Source organism: Ictidomys tridecemlineatus, chromosome 9, assembly GCF_052094955.1.
Source record: "Ictidomys tridecemlineatus isolate mIctTri1 chromosome 9, mIctTri1.hap1, whole genome shotgun sequence".
Lineage (NCBI taxonomy): Eukaryota > Metazoa > Chordata > Mammalia > Rodentia > Sciuridae > Ictidomys > Ictidomys tridecemlineatus.
In genome coordinates, this window is record NC_135485.1 from 31,954,568 (window position 1) to 31,978,274 (window position 23,707).

The window sequence follows — 23,707 nt, forward strand, 5'->3', positions numbered from 1 at the left end:
GGCATCAAGGTTGGTTCCACAGTTTAGCTATTTGTGAATTGAGCTACTATGAACATTGATGTGGCTGTGTCACAATAGTATGCTGATTTTAAGTCCTTTGGGTATAGATTGAGAAGTGGGATGGCTGGTTCAAATGGTAGTTTCATTCCTAGTTTTCTAAGAAATCTCCATACTGCTTTCTATAATGGTTGCACCAATTTGCAGTGCCACCAGCAATGTATGAGTGTACCTTTTTCTCCACATCCTCGCCAACACTTAATGTTGCTTGTATTCTTGATAATTGTTACTCTGACTGGAGGGAGATGATTTGCATTTCTGTAATAACTAGAGAAGTTGAACATTTTTTCATATATTTGTTGATTGGTTGTATATCTTCTTCTGAGAAGTGTCTGTTCAGTTCCTTAGCCCATTTATTGATTGAGTTATTTATTTTTTTGGTGTTAATGTTTTCAAGTTCTTTATATATCCTAGAGATCAGTGCTCTGTCTGATGTGCATGTAGTAAATATGTTCTCCCATTCTGTGGTCACTCTCTTCACATTATTTATTGTTTCCTTTGATGAAATATACTTCTCCATTTTGTCACAGTATTTTTTTAAAAATTTTTTTAATGTGCTGAGGACTGAACCCAGTGCCTCACACACATGCGAGGCAAGCACTCTACTACTGAGTCACAACCCCAGCCCTGTATCACAGTATTTTTAAAAGTGGACTGTGTAGTGAAGTTTACAGTATTTTTAAAAGTGGACTGTGTAGTGAAGTTTAATAAAATTGATACATTTTACTAGTTTATGAGGGGTATTACTAGTTTATGAGTGGCTTTTTTTCCCCTTGAGTATGTGGCAGTAAAGGAACACATTAACAACTAATACAGTTCCATTTGCCTTGAACTGTGCAAAGGTGCCAGTGGTTTTACCTACCATTGTTTTTATGCCATCATAGGAAATAGCAGCATCTTAGTTATGTATTATTTACTATGAAAAGTTTTAACTTTAGAGTGCCCCTGCAAAGGTCTCATGACTCCCAATAATGCTTGGACCTCGAGAACCATTGTTCTCTATAAAATGTGAGGTGATGATTATATTGAGCAGGGTAACACAAAAAAGAATAACACTTTGTTCTTCAGTTTTAGTTACTTGGCAAGGAAAATAATGAACTAAATCTTTATTTGTTATACTTTAAAACAATAAATCAAAAGTCATATTTAAGAATAATTACAAATTGTTCATTCTCAGGTGTTATTTACTCTTAATCATAGCAAGATAAAGATTATTGTTTGTTTAGCTAACTTTGTTGTTTAATTAAATTCTATTAAATTTTTACTAGCGTATTTGAATTATATAAGTCTTTCATTCCCCAGTACTGCCAAAAAAAAAAAAAAAAGGAATTATATTAGTCTTTTAAGTCAAAGAGCTAAGTTTAACCTGCATGTTCAGGTGGAACCATCTTTGACTAAGATAACAGCATGATTAATCTTAAGTCAGAGGAAAGTTCTTCATAGTTGCAGTCCCAAACCAAAAAAAAGGAGTACATGAATAGAATTTTTTCTACTCGTGAAAATAAACTGATTTTCTTTCAAAAACTGAAATTTTATATATTGAATAGTCTCTCATTTTTAAATATCTATGGTGTCCTTCTAATTTTAGTTTGTAATTACTGTTGAATTACTTAATGTTATTGAATAATTAACAAATTACTAATTAATAGTTACTTTCCTTGTTTTGACTCCATGGAAACGGGACAACTGAAGCTCAATGTTTGAACTTTAGTAATGCTTCTTTTTAATACTATAATTCTGCATAGCCATTAGCCATCTCTTGAGTAATTTCATTGAGTTTTAGAATAGGTGATATTTTTGGCTTAAAATTCTAACTTGGGGCTTGGGTTGTGGCTCAGTGGTAGAGCATTTGCCTGGCATCCATGAGGTACTGGGTTTGTTCCTCAGCACCACATATAAATAAAAGATTTTGTGTACATTTAATACTAAAAAAATGTTTTAAATTCTAGAACTTGCCTAATTTTATATAAAGATATTAAAAATAATAAAATCTAATTATAAATTCTGATACTATAAAGTGGAAGTTACAAAATTTTTATAAAATTGTAAAAAGTATCTATTTTTAAAATATTATTTTGAAGTTTTTTGAACCATCTGTTTTAATTTTTTTCCTTTTGTTCTACCTTTATGTTTTAGTGTGGGGGTTGACCTGTCTTCCCATCCCTTCATGAAGTTTTTTATATTTGAAATGATTTTTTTTTTTCCTGCAAGGGAGATGAAACAATTCCATTGGAATTAATTCAGTGGGAGACTGCCATAACATTTGTAAATTCCTTTAAGTAATGTTTCAGTTAAATGCTCTGCTCTTTATCTGTGCTCTTCTAGTTGCATTCTCCTAATGGCATTTTCCTGACTTCAGCGTTGCAAGTAAAATCACACGATTTGGTTTTTATCTCTGTATGAGTTGTTGAAATAAAATCTGTCTGTGATCAGTAAAATGGTCCAGTTCACATTGAGCAGTACGTGAGACATAGTAATTCCAAAAGTATTTATTGAATAAAAGAATGAAAATTTTAAGTGGGGCACTAATTATTGATTCTTTAGTTCTGTGTAACAAATACCAGTTTCTATTATGCCCGTGATGTCTTGTTATAAAGTAAACATTAAATTTTCAGGATATTAATACTTTTTCTTTTATGCATTCATTCAGCAAATGTGTGTGCATACATTTTGCATTGTGCACATATTTTTTACAAATGTTGTTAGTTTTCTATCTGAAACCTTATTTTAAAAATTAGAGAAAATTAACTTTGGGGGTTCTTTTCCTTGAGATAAGATTTTTTTATCACAGTGATTTTAGATAGAATAATACCATATTTCTCAAGAACATCTAAATATTTGATGTCATACTGGGATAGGTAAGGGTTTCTTTTTTTTTAAGAGAAAAAAATAAAAATTTTTTATTCTATTTAAGAAGTTCTGGAGACGGAATAGTGTCAGGTAAAAAAAAAATTGAGAACAAAACTGTTCTCTATGTTTGGGTAGCCCTGACCACTCTCACCCTAGGATCCAAGAAGAAATTACCCCCAGGCACACTTGAACAAAACTTAGTTACAAGAAAAATTCTTGGGTACAGTTTTTTTTTAAGTGTTTTATTAGTTGTTAGTGGACCTTTATTTATTTTATGTGGTGCTGAGAATCGAACCCAGTGCCTTACACATGCTAGGCAAGTGCTCTACCACTGAGCCACAATTCCAGCCCTCTTGTGTACAATTAATAAAATGCTGTGGCAGAGCTAAACTCTAATGTTAACACCAGACTTCAGTTTTTATAACTTAATTCCTTTAGGATAAGTAATACACGTGGCCCCAGGATATTAGTTTTTAAACTAGATGTTATTAATCTTGACTGATCATTGGAATGACTTAGAACAGTTTTTTTTCCCGTTAATTTAGTTTTACAGTTTTTATCAAATAATGCACAAAGTTCATAGTCACACAGAACAGAGAAGCTTGTAACAAAGATCAGAATCACCTGCCTCATTCTGCTTATTCCTTAATTCTACTCTCTGAGATGGCTGTTTTTAATATTTGTAGTATTTCTTTTTGTTTATATGCCATATTTCTATGTAAGTCTTATACTGCTTCTCCTGATTTAACATTATTTATTTCCTCTTTGCTGGGTATAGCTTTTATATACTCCTTTTGTATACTCCTGAACATCTTCTAATCTAATTGGGGGACATTATCCCCCAAATAGAGTTAGATATGTCCTTCCTTTATATACCCTTAGTAAAAAGAAGCCTAAACCTTTACTTTACTCTGTAGTAGCAGAGTATTAACTTGCCTGCTTACTTATCTAGACCCCTTACTAAACATAAGTTTATTGAATACAAATACTATTTTTTGTTATAGAATTGAAATTCCTTAATCTAGCATATGGTAAAATTTAACAATCTGATTGCTGCCTGTCTTTTTAGCCCTTCTTGTAGTCTCTGTGCCAACTCCACCATAGTGCCACAATCTACTTTCTGGGCTCTCTTCCTTTGCTCATACAATTTTATTTTCCTACCCAAACACTCTTACTCATCTCTCTGGAAGACTTACCACATATGTGTCTAACTTAGATTATTATGTCTTCAGTTAAATCTTTCTGGATTTCATGAGCAAAAATAACGGGACTCTCATTTTTATTCCTAGTGTTTAGTATACTGTAATAGTTAGGAGACTGTATTAAGGCTTGAAATCTATCCCCATTCTATCATTTACTAAGATTTTGACCTTACATTAGTTAATTTCTTCAAACTTCAATTTTTCTAGGCATAAAATGGAAATAATAATAATGTTATGATAAGGATTTTAGAATACACACATCTGTACATAAAACCTGTAGCACAGTACTTGAAATGAATAAGTGCTCACTAAACATTAAATGTTATTCTGTAATACTTTATATCATAGGTGAGAATTGCTTCACTTATCTTCATGGCTGACCTAAGTCCATTAGGGTCAATATCAGTCTTATTTAATTATCATAGCTTCACTTTCTAGCATAGTACCTGTCCCAAGACTAAACGGATTGTTATTGACATCCATCAAATGAGTGGTTATGAATTCATTGTTTCTTATTACAATTGTTTTGCAGTGATTTTTGTTTTTATCACAAAAGAGAGCATATTTCTAATGCTTTGGCAATGCTTGGCACATACAAGATCCTTAAAGCATTTTGCATTTCTTAAGACATGAACAGACTCAGGGTGGTAGAACCATTTACTGTACTGTTTGTAGTGTGTCTGTTCACCTCTTCGACTTTTTTCTTATGCAAATATTTCTCTGGTTAGTATGCTATAGTAAAATAGTTTGATCAAATGTTTCCAGTAGCTCTAGTGATCAAAAGAAATTTTTTTTAAAATAGAGGTTTTATTTTACTGAATAACGTGATAATTTTTCTTTCCAGAAACGAAATCCTGAAGTTCGGCATGTAGATTTGGAGATACTTTAACCTTGATGGGGTCTTGGAAATGAGCTTGTCAAGCCATTCTACAAAGCATGTTTTCCTGCTTCTTCCCATACTAAAGGAGTCAGCGCCATTCAGAAGCCATTTCCTTTTTCAAGACAGAGGAAATATTTTATGTAAAGAGCAATTGAACAGGCCACAGAACTAAAACTTCTTTCTTCTAATCATGTTTTTTGTGCTTCAGTAGGGGACATTTTGGTTATTTCAGTTGTTCATAATTTCATTTTAGCCTGTCAGTGTGTATTATACCTTGCAATCATGTTTCCTTTCTTCACATTGGTAAAAAAATAAGTAGTATCCATAGGATTATAACTTTTAATTTTGTTCCTACTGAAGATTTTACTCCATCAAAATCTGCCAATCTTGACTATTCTGGCTAAATTTGGTTCAAGGTTTATAAACAGTCACTCTTTTTCAAAGTCTGTCTTTCCTAATACAATGTAGAAATTACTTCTTTCTACGCACCTTGTTATTTTGACCTGAGCATTGAGAAGAGTCCTTCTTTCCTAACCTATACTCTTTATCCAGATATTCATTCCAGAAGTGGTTTAGTTATTACTGAATTAAATGAAGACATTTCAGTACTCTTTTATATCATAGAAGTTACCGTTTTGTAAAAATTTCTCATTTCTCTTTTTTTCCCTTATTTGGTTTAATTTTTCTAAAGTTAAGAGATATAAAGTAATCCTAAACATTTCCATAGGCCAGTGTAATGGTTATTTCTTTTCTTTTCTCTCTCTCTTTTTTTCTTTCTTTCTTTATTGGGGGGGGGATAAACTGGCTTCAGTACTGTAATGTTTATTTTCTGGGAGATAATGCATTTATAAGCATTTTAATATTCTGCAAAATGAACTAGAAATATTTATAATTTTACAGACAGGACAGCATTTCATTTTTAATTTATTTAAATGGAGGCACTACTTATGTAAATTTGAACTGTGGGATATTTCTTGCTTTGAGAGAGAAGTAAATCTCTTACACTGAAACTTATGTCATGATTTTGTATCATATGGTAGTCGTCAGTGTATCTGTGAGTTTCTTGCAGTTACAAGTGGGCATTCAGCATAATATATTGGGCTATAACATATTATTGTAAGTAAATAGTTTTCTAATGACCATAAAGTATCAAAGTGAAGAAAACATGTAATTCAAGTAATTAAAAATTTTAGTGAAAAACTACAGCTGTCTCCATCAAAACAAGTCATATGCACTTTAAAATGTCCAGGTAACAGTGAGCATTTTCATGCCAGAATGGTGGCTACTGATCTTTGCTGAGTGAGACCTCCAGACCTAACTACCTGTGTGAGGTCAGGGTCTTAAAGCTAATATGGAAGTTTATAAATTATAGCAAATTGTAATCCTGGAAACAAAAAATAAATCTTTGACTAAAGGGTTTGTTTTGGTAATTTTTAATCTAGTATTGTCATTTACTGGAAGATTGTGAGAATTGACATTGTACTTCTTTTGGTAATGCTCTACATTTTAAATAAGGTAACAATTCAGTTTTATTTTTAATATATAAAATTGTTGAGCTGGGGATGTAGCTCAGTAGTCAAGTGCTTGCCCAGCATGCATAAGGCCCTTGGTTCAGTTCTCAGCACTAGAAAAAATAAATAAACACACACACATATATTTCCAAATATCTAACATTTATCATTTGATTATCTGTTCTTATACTTTGATTCCTCATCCCTAGTTTTTTAAATCTTTATTATTTACCTGTTATGATTACCATGCTATACATTTTGCCTTCTTTCTCCATCCCCTTTCCCACCTGCCATTTGTTACTATATGTCATTGCTACATGAGATAGTCCAAATTACATACAACTTCCTACAAGTAAAATTACTCTTAGATTTTTCACAATTAGATAAGAATAATTAACTTGTTTTTTAAGAGACTATCAAAGTTGATGCTCAGAAGTTATTCCAATTTTTTTTTTTTAAGAATTCTCTAGAAAAGGCCAATTTCTACTATGTCTTCAGATTTTCTAAACTGATTTTGGTTGAGGTCATACTATTCTTAAGTAATTGAAAACTTATGTTGCTGTTTTTTTCTACTTCTAATGTTTTAAAGTTTGTTTACATAAATTTGACACAAAGGAGTGCAAATGTCTAGAAATTTTGAGGATTGCTGTGAAATCAGGAAATGTGTTTTATCCTTTTTTTCTTTTTTCCTTTAAACTAGAGTCACATTGCAAATTTAAAACCAGGGGATTTGGGGCCTCTTTCTTTAAGACAATATCTTGTTTTACCAATCTCTTGTTTCTGTCTTTTAAGTCTTCCTCTGGTCCTCCATTGCATTTGAACATTTAAAGTATATATATATATATATATATATTTTAGTTATAGTTGGAAACATTTCTTTATTTTATATTTATGTGATGCTGAGGATCGAACCCAGTGCCTCACACATTCTAGGCAAGCACTCTACCTCTGAGCCACAATCCTAGCCCTAAATTTTTTTTTAAACTTTTTTGGGTACCAGGGGATTGAACTCAGGGGCACTCAACCACTGAGCCCCCATCCCTGGCCCATTTTGTATTTTATTTAGAGCCAGATTCTCATGAGCCACTGGGATTACAGATATGTGCCTTAAGTATATGAATTTTAATGTTTTCAAGGGAAATATTCTTTGTTGGAGAATAATTACAGAATTAATGTTGGACAGAATGGAGGAACAGTCAAGGACCCAAGTTGTGATATATCTGTTTTCAGCTTTGGCTGTTAATGAATCTCTAGCCAACTAGACATAGCAGCCCCAAACTTTCTTAATAAGTACATTTTCAGATTATGGCCATGGGAAGATAAGAAGTGAGGACCTATTTTTAAGTGGAACATCTTGGTGGTCATTAGCATTCAATTTCTGAGAACTATGTTCTGGACATGTACTAAGGAATCTGTGAGAATCAGACTGGAGATTTTTTTTAATTTTTCAAAAACAAAATCTTTGTACACACACACACACACACAGAGAGAGAGAGAGAGAGAGAGAGACTCTCTCTCTCATTTGCCCCAAATCACCCAAAATAACAAAATGTCATAAGTCAGGTTTTTCAACATACAGTTTTCACTGTTCTCATAATTATCTCATAATTTGGATAATGCTTTTGCTAAAATTACACCCTCTAAAGAAAGGCTTATGTTCTAAATCTGATAACTTTTGAGGTAGAATGCTGGGAACTAGAGAAAATTGCAAAGGCATTTGGAATTTATATTATCTTCTTAGATTGCATTTGTCAAGCCTTGGCAGCATTTCTTTTAAATGTGATGACCCCCAATTTGCCAAACTGTCAGGAGTCAGTGAAGCAAGGAATTGAAGGTAAAATGTTGATTCAAAGATTGTCTCCCCTAAATCCCTCATCCCTGCTTCAAAATGGAACTTTGGAAGGCATTTATATAGAAGATTGGTCTGACAGCCTTTATATTTGCATTTTTTACTTGCATCCCTAGACTTGGTTTTATGGTAAAAGAAATTTTTCATTTCTATTACATTATAATTCATTTGTCTGATTTCATTGGCAGATTAAGATGGTACTGGTCCCTCAGGATGCTTTTTTTCCTTAATAAAACATCATATGTAAATAAGAACAACTCAGTAATTTGGGACACTTCCCCCCCTGCCCCCCATAAATGAAGATTTGTTAAACATAGATGTTTCTTTACCTCATGTACTAAGAATTAAACTGTATTATATGGTACAGTCTACCCTAAAACTTATGCCTATGTTTTTTGAACAGATTTTTTTATTCAGTATGCTTGTTAATTTGTAAGGTTTTCCTGGTTTTTCAAAACTACACTTTAATTATTAATATACTCTATGATGTCATATGTTTGGTAAAATACAAATCCAAAAAGTTATATCCCTTAGTGATATGTATTGTGCAATTTGACAAAATTAGATTGCTTAATATTTTAATTAATTTGTGTGTATATGTAACCAGAGATCAATCCAGAGCCTAAGCATGTGTTCTACCACTGAGCTACACCCCCAGCCCACAAAGCTATTTCTTCTGAGATGTGTTTAATATCTTATATTTAAATAAAAACACCAAAAGGTACATCCTAGAGCCAGCCTATACTGCAGTTCAAGTTGAATTCTATACTAATCCTATAGGAATTCCAACTATATTTTTTCCCCAGAGAAACTAAACAAGAGTAATTATTCAAAGTAATTTGGCATTTGGGGAGGGTATAATTCCCTCTTTATATTCAAAAATCTATTGAAAATAGAAGCAAAAGAGTTTAGAATTTGCCTAGTCAAATACAGAATCCTTTGTATTCAAGTATTTACAGAAGCTTTAAAATAAGAGTTAAAAGTAAAAACACACCTGTTTGTATTAAGATAGTTACCAATAGGATAATTTAAGCTCTTTATGCCAGGTCTTGTTTATGTGTATCAACACTTGTAATCCTCACAAAGAGCCAGTGAAGGGCTGTTATTCACATTTTTGCAAATGAGGAAACAGATAAAGTAGTTAGTGTCTGAGGCCACTCAGCTGTTAAGGGACAAGTCAGGATTTGAATTCAGTGTGGTTCTCACTCAAAGCATATGAAATAAAATGTTAATGGAAGGTAAGGCATTGCCAGTCATTTAAGAATTATTTATAGGCCATCCTAGAGACCATAGGCTAAAGATTATATTTAGTTCAATTGTCAATCATTGATTTGAACCAGGAAGAAATAAAAATTAAGGAAAGATGTGGAATAGCATTAATCGAAAATTTTGCAGTTTTATGATGCTAAGGATTGATTTCGGGGCCTCACACATGCTTGCTCACTGAGCTATACCCACAACCCCAAAATTTAAAAAAATAAAATTGTATAGATAAAACATTCATGATTCAAAATTAAGATTCTTCTCACATTGTCCCAACTCTGACCCCAGCTACCCATTTTTTTTTTACCTAATAACAACTGATATTGTAAGTTTGTGATGTATCCCTACAGATATTTGACATCAATATTCTCACACACGTTTGTTACGTATATTTCCCCTCTTCTATGAATATGGCAAAATACTGTATACATTAATAAACTTTCTAATTTACCTTTCAGGGTTGGGGATCAAACTCAGGGCCTCATGCTTGGAAGGCAAGTGCTTTCTACTGAGCAAAATCTCTAATCTCTGTCTCATAATTCAAAAAGTGCACAATTTCCGGAGTTTTGCATTCACTTAAAATTACTAAATATTTAAGTAGATGCACATTATAGTGTTATGATTTGCTGCTATTAATGTTGGGCTATATTGAATAAAAATCCACTTCTTTAGTTGCATTAACCATATTTTCATATGCTCATCAGCCACCCTTGGCTAGGGTCTACTATGTTGGACTGTGCAGATAGAGAACATTTCTGTTCTCTATTTAGGACTCTTTTGATGTGGTAGATTAAAGTAATACTAATCTAATATTTGAGATCATCTTTATAGTGTCCAACAAATAGTGCCCAGATTTTTGTTACTGAAGACAAGGAAAGAAATTATAGTTTAGCTCTTCAGAAATGTATTGATATAAATAATTAGTACTTGGGCTCTAACTTAAGGTTACCAGCTGGTTAGTAAAAAGTAAATTTCTCATCTTGAAGTGTTTGAATGTGACTTCATCTCTCATAATCAACATACCAAATATTAAGAAAGAAGTCAACCCTAAAAATGTTATTGAGTCAACAAAAATTCTTACCCAGGGGGCTGAGGCTGTGGCTCAGGGCCAAAGCTCTTGTCTCGCCTGAATGACGCACTGGGTTTAATCCTCAGTACCACATAAAAATAAAGATACTGTATGTTTATCTACAACAAAAAATATTTTTAAAAATTCTTACCCAGATTCATAAATTTTGTGATTCTGAGTGTTCATGTTAGCTTACTAGGTTGTTGAGCAAATGACTAAATAAGCATGAAACCATTCATCACCAAAAGAATTCAGAGATGAAAATATGGGCTTTGTGGGCCCAGGTGGTGAGAAAGGAGGAAGCTTCAAGTTATTCACAAAATATAAATTCCTGGAAGTGTAAGTAATTCTAAATCTATATTTTTAAAGGTTAGAGGAGTTCACAATCTAGAGAAATCTTTCTGTAATATGCTTTTATCTGCTTTAAGTCCTGTTTGAAAGAAATTGACTCTAGCTTATTCCTGGAACTACTAGATTATATTGCGATCAGTAAAGAATTAAGGGATTGGGTGATAGATGACCTGACAGAGACCCCACTTGAACTTCCAAGGAATTACTCAAATTGATCCAATTTTCTCATAACACCCTCTGTGTGTATTTAAAAAACTGTGTCAAAATTTGTTGAGTACTTATAATAGGCCACCTGGGATTTCCTCTAGATGCCGTTTAAAACCTCTGGAAGAAGGAAGCTGAAGGCAGAACTGTCGGCCAGATAAACTGAGTTATTCCTGTGGGTCAAGGGGGTGGATGTCCCATACTGCTCAGCAGTGTTACTTCATGCCTGTGGCCTTGGGATCACTAAAACCTGCCTGGATCAGAACCAAGCAATTGTTAACCTGTCACAAGCTAGAGATGGCTAGGCTATTTCTGGTACAGAAGATGTTGCAGTCCTACTTTGAGAGGATAGTTATTGGGAAATATCCTGGGCAATGCCTATAAAAAATAATTTGCATGTGCTTTTCCTTGATCCTTTAAGCTTCCTAATTAGGTAGATCTTCACAGAATCCCTGTGTTTTAATAAACACATTTATTTCTCACATCTTTGAAAGGCAAACAACAATCTCCTCCTCCCACAAAAAAATCAAACCTAAGAATAAAAAATCCTTCAAAGCAAACTTAAATGCAACAATGTCTCACTTATTTTTCTATTTATGTACTTTACCTTATAGCAAAACTCAAAAAAGAGTCAACCATACTCTGAATTTGATACCCAACACAGTAAGGTAAATTACAAAGTTGATTAATGTGTACTTTATTTTGCCATCTTCATAGAATGGGAAATATACATAATAAATGTGAGAATACAGATGTCAAATATCTGCAGGGACATCACAAGCTACTTTCTCTGAAGCCCACTCCAATCTGGTTTTTGTCAGTGTCCCTGCACTAATCTGACCTTGACTTCTTTGCTATTAAATATGATGGTCAATCTTAAATTCTCTTTCTGCTTGACATATTAGCAGCATTTGACATAGCAAATCTTTTGTTTCCTGAAATTTGTTTTCTGGACTGTCCACCTACTTTTCTGGATGCTCCTTTTTAGTCTCTTGCAAGTCCCTCATTCTCTAACTCCAAACATTAGAGTGTCCTGGTGCTCTCTCTTCTTTGTCTATATTCATTCACTGATTGAATTCTCTACCTTCAATCTGGGACTCATACCCCATGGCCTATTTGACATCTCTTAGGAGGGGTCTGTATTATATGGTTGGTCCCAATTATTCACTGCCCTTATGTAAAAATGTACTTCTGTTTTATAATCATTCCATTGCCATATGATTTGCAGTTAACTCTCTGTGGGCAAAGTACAGTTATTTGCCCCACTGACATTGGGTTTAGTCATGCAACAGACTTGGTCCCACAGAGTGAGGGCATAAGTGATATATGTACATCTGAGCAGATGTTTTAAGAGCTATTGTATAATTCTACAATCAGTGTTTTTGCAGTTCTATGAGAATGCCGTGTTCTACATAGGGGCTATTCTTTCAGACTAGATACTGAATGAAAGACATGAAATGACCAACCCATAAACAATGCCATTTGAGCATTAGATCTGGGGCAGACTAATATGTCAAATTTGACATATCCAAAAACAAAACTCCCGATTTTCTCACCCCCCCTTCCAAAACACTTCCTCTTCCAAAACATTTCCTTCCTTATAAGTGACTTCTTCATCCTTTCATTTGCCCAAAACCTTGAATTCATGCTTGGATCCTCTCTGATTTTCATGCAATGGGTGTTTGACACTTTAGCAAAATTCACTGGTTTTACCTCCAAAATAATTCTCGTCATCTCTATTATCTTAATGTCAGTTATTATCATTTCTTCTCTGAACTACTGAAATAATCTCTTAACTGGTTTCCATGATGAACCTAGCCCACATATTCTATTTTCAGCACAGCAGATCATGATCTTTTGAAAATATATCCAACCATGTCATTTCTCAAAAATTTCCTATGGTTTTTCATCTCACACAGAATAACAAAAGTACCAGCCAGACTTACCAGCTCCTCCATGATAAGTCTTCCCTCTGCTCTCTGACCTTATTTTCTACTCTTTTTTATTGTTCAAGCCAGAATGGCCTCATTTCTGCTTTTCCTATATTCTATGCTTGTTCTCAACTCAGGCTCTTTGCATTTTCTGAAATATTCTTATTTTGTCAAATTTATCTGTTTGACGAAATAGCGTCACCCTATCATTGAGGCCTTTCCCACCACCATTTATGAAACAGCAAACCATTTCAACCCCTCCTCCCAAATCCTCTTTCCTTGCTTTATTTTTTTATTGGTTGCTCAAAACATTACAATGATTTTGACATATCATATATCATACATTTGATTCAAATGGGATATGAATTCTTATTTTTACCACGTGTACAGATTGCAGGATGACTTTGGTTATACAGCCACATTTATACATACTGCCATACTAGTGTCTGTTGTATTCTGCTGCCTTTGCTATCCCCTTCCTATTCCCCCTCCCCTCCCATCATCTCTCTCTACCCCATCTACTGTAACTCATTTCTCTCTTTTTTTCCCCTTTCCCCTCACATCCTCTTATATGTAATTTTGTATAACAATGAGGGTCTCCTTCCATCTTCCGTGCAATTCCCCTTCTCTCTCCCATTCCCTCATACCTCTCGTCTCTGCTTAATGGTAATCTTCTTCTCATGCTCTTCCTCCCTGCTCTGTTTTGAGTTGCCCTCCTTATATCAAAGAAGACATTCGGCATTTGTTTTTTTAGGGATTGGCTAGCTTCACTTAGCATAATCTGCTCTAATGCCATCCATTTCCCTGCAAATGCCATGATTTTGTTATTTTTTAGTGCTGAGTAATATTCCATTGTGTATAAATGCCACAGTTTTTTTTACCCATTCATCTATTGGTGGGCATCTGGGTTGGTTCCACAGTCTAACTGTTGTTAATTGTGCTGCTATGAACATCGATGTAGCAGTATCCCTATAGTACGCTCTTTTTAGGTCTTTGGGGAATAGTCCAAGAAGGGGAATAGCTGGGTTGAATGGTGGTTCCATTCCCAGCTTTCCAAGGAATCTCCATACTGCTTTCCAAATTGGCCGCACCAATTTGCAGTCCCACCAGCAATGTACAAGTGTACCCTTTTCCCCACATCCTCGCCAGCACTTGTTGTTGTTTAACTTCATAATGGCTGCGACTCTTACTGGAGTGAGATGGTATCTTAGAGTGGTTTTAATTTGTATTTTTCGTGTATTTATTGATTGATTGTATATCCTTCTCTGAGAAGTGTCTGTTCAGATCCTTGGCCCATTTGTTGATTGGGTTATTTGTTTTTTTATTGTTTAATTTTTTTGAGTTCTTTGTGTACTCTGGATATTAGGGCTTTATCTGAAGTGTGAGGGGTAAAAATTTGTTCCCAGGATGTAGGGTCCCTATTTACTTCACTTGCTGAGAAAAAACTTTTTAGTTTGAGTACGTCCTATTTGTTGATTCTTGATTTTAACTCTTGTGCTGTAGGTGTCCTATTAAGGAATTTGGAGCCCGACCCCACGAGATGGAGATTAGAGCCAACTTTTTCTTCTATCAGATGCAGAGTCTCTGATTTGATATCTAGCTCCTTGATCCATTTTGAGTTAACTTTTGTGCATTGCAAGAGAAAGGGATTCAGTTTCATTTTGTTGCATATGGTTTTCCAGTTCTCCCAGCACCATTTGTTGAAGATTCCTTGCTTTATTTTTGACCACAGCATTTATTACCTGACATACCATACTTTTGTTTATTTTCTGTTTATCTCTGCTAGAAACAAGACACATAGTAGGAACTTAATAAATAACTACTCAACAAGTTATTAAGTGGTTCATGCATGATGCTAGTCTCTAGGGGTTACAAAGACAAAAAATGCTGACTTGGCCTACTGAGGCATTCAGAGCCTCCTCAGTTTTTAAGAAGGGACCATACAAATGATTACAGTACAGCATGCTTTTCAGATTATCATTTAAGTGGATTAATCTTCACACAGTGAAACCAGATTTATGAGCTAGACACTCTGATACACTGCTGACTTGTCTACCTGGAGGGTATTTTTGCAGTAGATATTAAGATCCTGGAAAATAGCCCTACCCTTTGATCTAGTCATTCACTTATAGAAATGAAGCCTAAAAAGATAAGAGTTGCTTCAATATGTCAAATTTTAGGAGAATGGTTGAATAAATTAGGGCATATTGGTAAGAGAGAATACCATAGTTCCCCCTATTTGTGGTTTTGTTTTTCAAAAATATTGACTAAAAACATTAAATGGAAAATTCCAGGAATAAGTCATGAGTTTTAAGTAGTGTTATTGGGAGAAGCAGAATGAAATCCCATCTCACAATGACATCACTGTTCAAGCTTTGTTCCACCTGGCATGTGAATCATCTATTTGTCCAGCATATCCATGCCATATACACTATAGCCTCTCATTAGTCAGCAAACATCTTGTTAATCAGACCCACTGTCGCAGTATCACAGTGCTTGTGTTCAAGAAACCCTATTTTTCTTTACAATGGTCCCAAAGCACAGGAGTAGTAATGCTGGCAATTTTATTAAATTATTTTATTAAAATTTCATGTTATTATTATTGTTATTCTCTTTCTATGCCAAATTCATATATTAAACTTTATCAAAGACATGTATGTATGTATGGGGAAAAAATAGTATGTATAGGAATTGGTATGATTTGAGGGTTAAAGCATCCACAAGGAGTCTTGGAACATACCCCCTCATACATAAGACAGGATTACTCTATGATTTCTCTTTTTAAGCATTTTTGTTTTGCAGAACATTTAGTACTGTGGCAAAATGCTTATGATAGAGAAAAATGTAAGAATTTCACAAACTGTTACTGGTAAGTTTTGGGATTGGAATGGGACACCAAGAAAAGTTTTTATGAGCAGTTATTATTTTTTAACTTTAAAAAGTACTCAAGATTCATTTTTAGTAAAAGTATAAAAACAAGATACACTACTACACTCACAATAATCCCAATTATACATATAGAAACACATGGAAAGAAAACATACTAAATACTAATAATGCTCATATATAGGCAATTTTTCTTTTCTCTACCATTTACAGATTTCCTACAATGAACTTATTTTTTATAATAAGAATTTGAAAGGACATAGAATTCTTCAATCTTGAAATAATTAAGAACATTAGAGGTATATAAACTAAATGTGAGAATCCATAAATTACAGCCTTAACTTTTACCTCCTTTCACTTGGACATTGAGAACCAAAAATTTTAAAGGGAAAAGACAAAAAGAACAGGTTTCCTTAAAGAACTTTAAAATTTGTTTTTAATACCATTGGACTTTAAAGCCTCCCATGGTAAATTCCAACTCTGGTAATAAGGGCATATATTGTTGAGACTTGACATGGTCATTTGCTTAACTCTTTATTTAATCTGAAATGATCTTGGATCTCACTATGACTCATAAAAGTGAAAGGATCTATTTGTCAAAGAAGAGTAGGATAGTCATTTTAGTAAATTGCAGAACTGAAAAATAACAGTTGAACTTAGCCTTTAATTATTGAATTCACTCAACATAATTTTTTGAGTGCCCATGCCTAGACACAGCTCTACCTGATAACTACCAAAGCATTAAGGGTAGTAAAGTAACCCTGAGGAAGTGCCCTTGAAAAGCCAGGCACAGATAAAGCACAGGAGTGAAGAGTGCTCTAGGCAATAGGGACAGCATGTATATATATAAATATGGCTGCTGATTTTCAGTTGATAGCTGTGTCTAATTAGGCTGATAGAATCTTACTCCAACAGGAGTATCAGAATGCATTTTCATTCCTGAGGACCCTTCCCTTGGTGTTAAATAAAACAAACTGTCTTCAGCCTTCAATAACAAATGAATTCCATTTTGCTATACTTCTGCTGGATCTAAAGAATCACAATAGATAAGAGTCTCACACCATTTTGAAATGGTATAAATAGTGTCTCTAGTGGTTCAGCATATTTAACTTGTTTCTTTCTAAGTGTGGCTTCAAAATATTGTTCCTTGCTGTAGTTCTGAATTGTGATTTATTCATTTTCAGTAGAAATATTAAATAAATCTGAGAAAACTCTGAAACTGATTTTTATTATAATTCTCTTATTGAATTTTAGTTGTAGCTTTAAGATGATTTGGTAAGAGATGAAAGGCAAGGTGGCTGTTAAACTAAGATTGAAGCAATTTAAAAATTTATAGGCAGTTGTATTTGATATAGAATTTCTCCATTTATTCTAAAGTGGAAAAAGTTTCGACCCGCAGAAGGAAAGAAACAGATATCACAGCTGTTTTCCACCTTATTTGTTCCATGGGACTAGAACTGTCCACAAACTTGCCAAGTTTCTTCTGGGATCTCCAGCCCTCCTTGCTTCCCTGAGACCCTTGGGACTTCCCGTGTCCTGAAAACAGGCCTAGCACAGCAATAGGACCAACCCTCAGGGTTTAGCCATGTCTCAGATTAGAGTTTCATTTACTAAATTTTATGATATCTATCTCTGATCCAACTACACTTTGCCAAAATGCTTTTGAAGATGTATATTACAAAATAATTTTGGGATTAACTTTTTCCTTAATAAAGACAATCATTGCCAAATAAGGGGTGCATGAAAGGAAAGTGACCACAACACTCGGAGCGACCAAGAGATCTTTTTGCAGCAGTGCAAAAGAGGAGAAGAGAGAGAGAGAGAGAGAGAGAGAGAGAGAGAGAGAGAGAGGAGAGAGCATGCACGCAAGGGAGACAGAGAGATCAAGAGAGAGAAATAGAGCAAGAGAACAAGAGAGCAAGAGAGAGAGGGGCCCAGCAGGAGGGAGTTTTTATAGCCCAAATCTAACTGGCCTCTGGGTCTGCAAGCTGCCTTGTTGGCACAAGGCGGGGTTGAGTGTTCAGCCTTGAGTGGGGGTTGAATGTTGAGCTTTGACGCAAACAGGTGATAAAGGACCAGACAGAGAGGGGTTTGAGTGCGTGGGCCATCCTGCAGCTAACATTTGTTCAGCCTGTCCTGCAGATAACATAGTTCAGCCTGTTCTGCACCTAACAGTGCATACCTGTAATCCCAGTGATTTGGGTGTCTGAAGCAGAAGGATTGCAAGTTTGAGTCCAGCCTCAGCAATTTAGGAAGACCTTGTCTCAAAATAAAAAATGAAAATGTGTGGCGATGTGGTTCAGGAGAGAGTGTGTCCCTAGCATGTACAAGCTCCTGGATTAAAAAATAAAAATTAAAAAAGACAGATGTGGACTGGGGTTGTAGCTTAGTGGCAAAGTGCTTGCCTTTCACGTGTGAGGCACTGGGGTTGTTCCTCAGCACCACATAAAAATAAACAAATAAAGGCATGCTGTCTACCTACAAATACAAAAAAAAAATTAATAAAAAATAAAAATAAAAAAGATGTTACTATTTACCAGAAAAGAATGTCCTTATTATTGTTTCATTGGCATTTTTAATTATATTGTCTTTTCATAAGATTCTCTAGAGCTTTGCTTCTCAAATAGTAACATGCATCACAAATCACTTGAGAATCCGGTTAAATGCAGATTTTGTGGTTCAGTGGGTGTACAGACCCTATATTCCTGGTGATTACTGATGATTCTAAAGCTGCTGGCCCATTAACCACACTTTGGGCTCGGGTATATCTCATATCTTACAATAGATCTAAAGATGTATGGATCGTGATTGTGGTGGTAAAACTGAAGCAGCTTTGTAAAGAAAAGTTATTGTGGGCTGGGGATGTGGCTCAAGCGGTAGCGTGCTCGCCTGGCATGCGTGCGGCCCAGGTTCCATCCTCAGCACCACATACCAACAAAGATGTTGTGTCCGCCGAGAACTAAGAAATAAATATTAAAAATTCTCTCTCTCTCTCTCTCTCTCTCTCTCTCTCCTCTCTCACTCTTTAAAAAAAAAAAAAGAAAAGTTATTGTAAATTATCTTGTAAAGGAATATATTCTTACCTCCTTTACTTTAGAATAACTCTGGAATTGTATTCACAGTATAGCCACAAAAATAATGTCAATAGTATTTTGATAAATATTTAAAATTATTCTAATGATGTTACCATCCTTAGGATATGTTTGGGACACTTGCTACTTGTTTAAAGTATAAAAGGGTCAATGAAATGATTGAGAGCTTCATCTTTTGAAGAAAAATTTGATGTTTCAGAAGCAGTTAAAAGAGTTGGACCTAAGACTGATGAATATGGTAGATGGGTAAGTGGGCTATTATTTTGGGTCAAATATAGGGAATACTATGACAATATTTATTTTATGTTTGTGGCTCATCAGTTCATTTTGTAGGAGGAGCCCTATCATTCTTTGAACATTATTAAAATAAGTTCATGTTCTTTCAAGGTAATTACTATTTTTAAGAATAATACCTGAAGATATAAATTCTGATGGGTTGATTAAAGAAATCAGTCTTAAATGCTATCATCTTGGCTCATTTTAAATATTCTTCCACCATAAAAAGAAACATCCTTCTTGAGGTCATATATATAAGTCATAGGGCTTTAAGACATATTTGTTTTTAAATTCTACTCTATATGTGTGACCCTTAGTTAAATTGTTCTACATCAGTTTGCTAGTAAATAAAGATAATAACAATACCCAGGATCATGTATATTATATATAACATGTAAAATAGTATATTGTTTTACATGTACATAATAAGAGCCCAATAAGCCTTAGCTGATATTATTATCATTATTGAAAGTATTTCTAATCATTCATTCATATAATCACTTAATGTGTGCCTTCTCACACTAGGAAATTGGCAGAGGGGGGGCCACTAGAGATTGAACTCAGGAGCACTTAACCACTGAGCCACATCCCCCGCCCTATTTTGTATTTTATTTAGAAGCAGGTTCTCTCTGAGTTGCTTAGTGCCTCACCATTGCTGAGGCTGGCTTTGAACTCACCATCCTCCTACCTCAGCCTCCTGAGCTGCTGGGATTACCGGAGTGCGCCATGGTGCACATCTTAGGCATTTTTACATATATCTTAATTCTTATACTTTCACTTCTTTATATGAAAAATGAATTTCTATTGAATTGTCTTCTACTGTAAACAGTAAAATTAGAAAAAATAGGCAAAACACTGTTTACAGACGTTGAACAGAAGGCAGTGCAGGATCCCTGGGAGAAGATGGAGAACAGAAGAGGTAACTAGGACCTGGTGACAATCTGCTGCTGGAAACATTTTCTAGGCTGCAGCACAGATAAAGGTGACTAATCCAAACAGAGCCTGGAAATCTTGCTCAGTGGAAATTACACTGGAGTTCAAGAGAGAATTTGTCAGGTATAGTATTAGAAAGTAGGGCCGGGGATGTGGCTCAAGCGGTAGTGCGCTCACCTGGCATGTGTGGGGCCAGGGTTCAATCCTCAGCACCACATACCAACAAAGATGTTGTGTCCGCTGAAAACTAAAAAATAAATATTGAAATTCTCTCTCTCTCTCTCTCTCTCTCTCTCTCTCTCTTAAAAAAAAAGAAAGGAAGGAGATACAGAGAGAGAGAGAGAGAGTGCTTTATGTATTTGGAGAGAGATTCCCATGAGTCTTTGGTTGAGTCTTGATGTGAAACTCCTTAAAACTGAGAAACATCCATTGAATACTAGTGGATAAAAATTTCCAGAGATCATACAAATCTAACAATTGTTTTTTTTTCAATCAGAAGAGGAAAAATGTTTAATAGATTGCTTAGAAGAATCATAATAGTGCAATTAAATTGGCCTTAGAATAAAGCCTTCTTTGGGCCTTCCTAACATAATGGCAGCATCCAAAGAATTAAACTGATCTGTAATTTAATTGCATGCCAAAACAAAATCCAATACTTTATCAAGGAATACAGCCAAATCTAGTATTCAAAACAACATAAAGTTCAGAATGTCTATGATCTGATCAATAATTCCAGAGGGGAAAATGATCCATAGCTAAGAGAAAGAGCAATCAATAGAAAGAAGCAAAATAATGGAGATGAAGGAACTAGCAGAGACTTTAGAACAGCTATATAAATATAAATTTTTCCAAGAATGTAAATGAAAACATGAACATAATGAGCACAGATGTGAAAAAATAAATATACATACATATATAGGGAGATATATATATGTGTGTGTGTGTGTGTGTGTGTGTGTATAAAATAACAATTTCAAAATGGAACTCCAAGGAATAAAAAATACCATGTTATGGTTTAGATATGGTATCCCCCAAAAGCTCACGTGTGAGACAATGCAAGGAGGCTTGGAGAAGAAATGATTGGGTCATAGCCTTAACCTAATCAGTCAATTAATCCCTGATGGTATTAACTGAGTGGTGACAGGCAGGTGGGTATGCCTGGAGGAAGTGGTTCACTGGGGGTGTGGCTGTGAAGTATATATTTTGTATCTGGAGACTGGAGTATCTCTCTGCTGCCTGATCACCTTGTGAGCTGCTTCTCTTTCCCACACTCTTTTTTTGCCATGATGTCCTGCCTCACCGTGAGTCCCGGAGGAACAGAGCTAGCCACTTATGGACTGAGACCTCTGAAACTGTGAGCTCCCAAATAAATTTTTCCTCCTCTACAGTTGTGCTGGTTGGGTCCTCTTAGTCACAGCAGTGAAAAAATTGACAAAAATATACCATGTCTGAAAAGAAAAGTGCCCTGAATGGAATTAATTGCAAATTAACCACTGCAAAAGACAAGTTGAGTGGAAGTTGGAGCAATATATACTATCCAAAATCAAGCACATATAGGAAAAAAAAAAAGCAGAATCCATGTAACCTGTGGGGAAATAATCAGTCTAATTGCTATGCTATTTAATTACCATAAAAAGTTACAAGAAAGGCTGGGGTTGTGGCTTGCCTGTGCAAGGTGCTGGGTTTGATCCTCAGCAACACATAAAATAAATAAAATAAAGGTATTCTGTCCATCTACAACTACAAAAAAATTTCAAAAAATAACAGATTTATTGTCATACAGTTCTATAGGTGAGACTTCCAACTAGGGTTTCACTAATGTGGCTTTCACTGGGCTCCATTTGTTTCTTAAGACTCCCGGGAAGAACCCATTGCCTTGCCTTTTCCAGCTGCTGGAGGCTGGAGGCTGCTTGCATTCCTTTCTTGGACTCGTCCTCCATCTTCCAAATCATCAATGGTGTGGCTAGACCTCATATTTTATTACTCAGACCTCTCCTTGCTTCCTTCTTCCACTTTTAAGGACCCCTGTGATTACATTGGGACCACCCAGATGTTCCAGGAGAAATTTCCTGCTTTTTTTTTTTAAGTCAAAAATACCTTTTTTGCCAGATGTGGTGGTGCATGTCTATAATCCCAGCAGCTCAGGAGACTGAGGCAGGAGGATCACGAGTTCAAAGCCAGCCTTAGCAATTTAGGAAGGCCCTAAGCAATTTAGTGAGACCTGTCTCAGAATAAAAGGTAAAAAGGGCTGGGAATGTGGCTCAGTGGTTAAGCGCCCCTGGGTTCAATCCCTGGTGCCCAAATTAATAATAATAGTAGTAATAGTAGTAGTAATAATGATAAATTCCTTTTAAAAATCCCTGGTGCTACTACCAATATCTACGGGTAAATGAAATGATGTAATGAAAATCAAAAAGCTACAACTAATCAAGGACCTCAGGAATATACACCAATTGACATTACATTGCGTTAATCAATAGCTGCACTTTTAGTAGATTAGCTATGACAGTCCTGCACACACAAAAAAAGTTTCCTGTTTAAGCTGCAGCAATTTTTCTGACTATGGGACATTATTCTTTCTGTAACAAATCTTTGCAGTTCACCTAATATTTGGAACAACCATCTCAAAGAAATCTGAAGCCTTCCTGACAACAACTAGCTTTTTCTCCTGCTAAGAACTGTAGCCCTTTTCTGCTGCTTTTAAAACTTTCTATTACCAAATTCACCACTTCCACCACCAGATCCATCATCACCACCCAAATCTCCCTGCTTTAAGGTCCTCTTCTCTGTATTTTAAAATTATTATTATTATTTTCATGATGCTGGGGATTGAACCCAGGGCCTTGTGCATGCGAGGCAAGCACTCTACCAACTGAGCTATAACCCCAACCCCTCTTCTCTGTATGTTAACATGGCCACAGATGCAAAGATTCCCATGTGGACATCTTGGGTGAGACTTCCAAGATGCCTTCCAATTTGTAAGTAAAATGTCAGAGGAGAGGAGAAAGAAGGCATGATAGAAAATAAATTTGAAAAAATATGGACTGGAATTTTTTCCAAATAAAATTAAAAATATAGATCTACCAATTCAAGCATTCAAATCCCAAGTAGAAATGTAAAGAAAAATCACACTAAGATACATCATAATCAAACTTGAAAGACAGGGATAAAGAGAGAGACTTAAAAGCAGTCAGAGATAAAAAGGATACATGTACAAAGAAGCTCAGGAAAGAAACCCTTAAATATGAAATACAGGAAACGTCCTGTATTAGGGTTCTCCAGAGTGGCAGAACCAATAGGAGACAGATGATAGAATATAAATGATAGATGTGATTTACTGGGGAAACTGGCTG

At 35.0% G+C, this 23,707-nt stretch overlaps 1 protein-coding gene across 2 annotated transcripts in view; it reads left to right on the plus strand.

Annotated features, from left to right (window-relative positions):
- The window catches only part of Slc30a9 (solute carrier family 30 member 9), a 96,043-nt gene extending 89,640 nt beyond the window's left edge, over nucleotides 1-6,403 (plus strand). For both annotated transcript variants that reach the window (XM_013356254.4, XM_005319948.5), the window contains one exon: nucleotides 4,954-6,403. In XM_013356254.4, coding sequence (XP_013211708.2) covers nucleotides 4,954-4,998 — 45 coding nt within the window. In that variant the 3' untranslated portion in view covers nucleotides 4,999-6,403. The remainder of the gene's footprint in view (nucleotides 1-4,953) is intronic.
- Nucleotides 6,404-23,707: the final 17,304 nt, after the last annotated feature.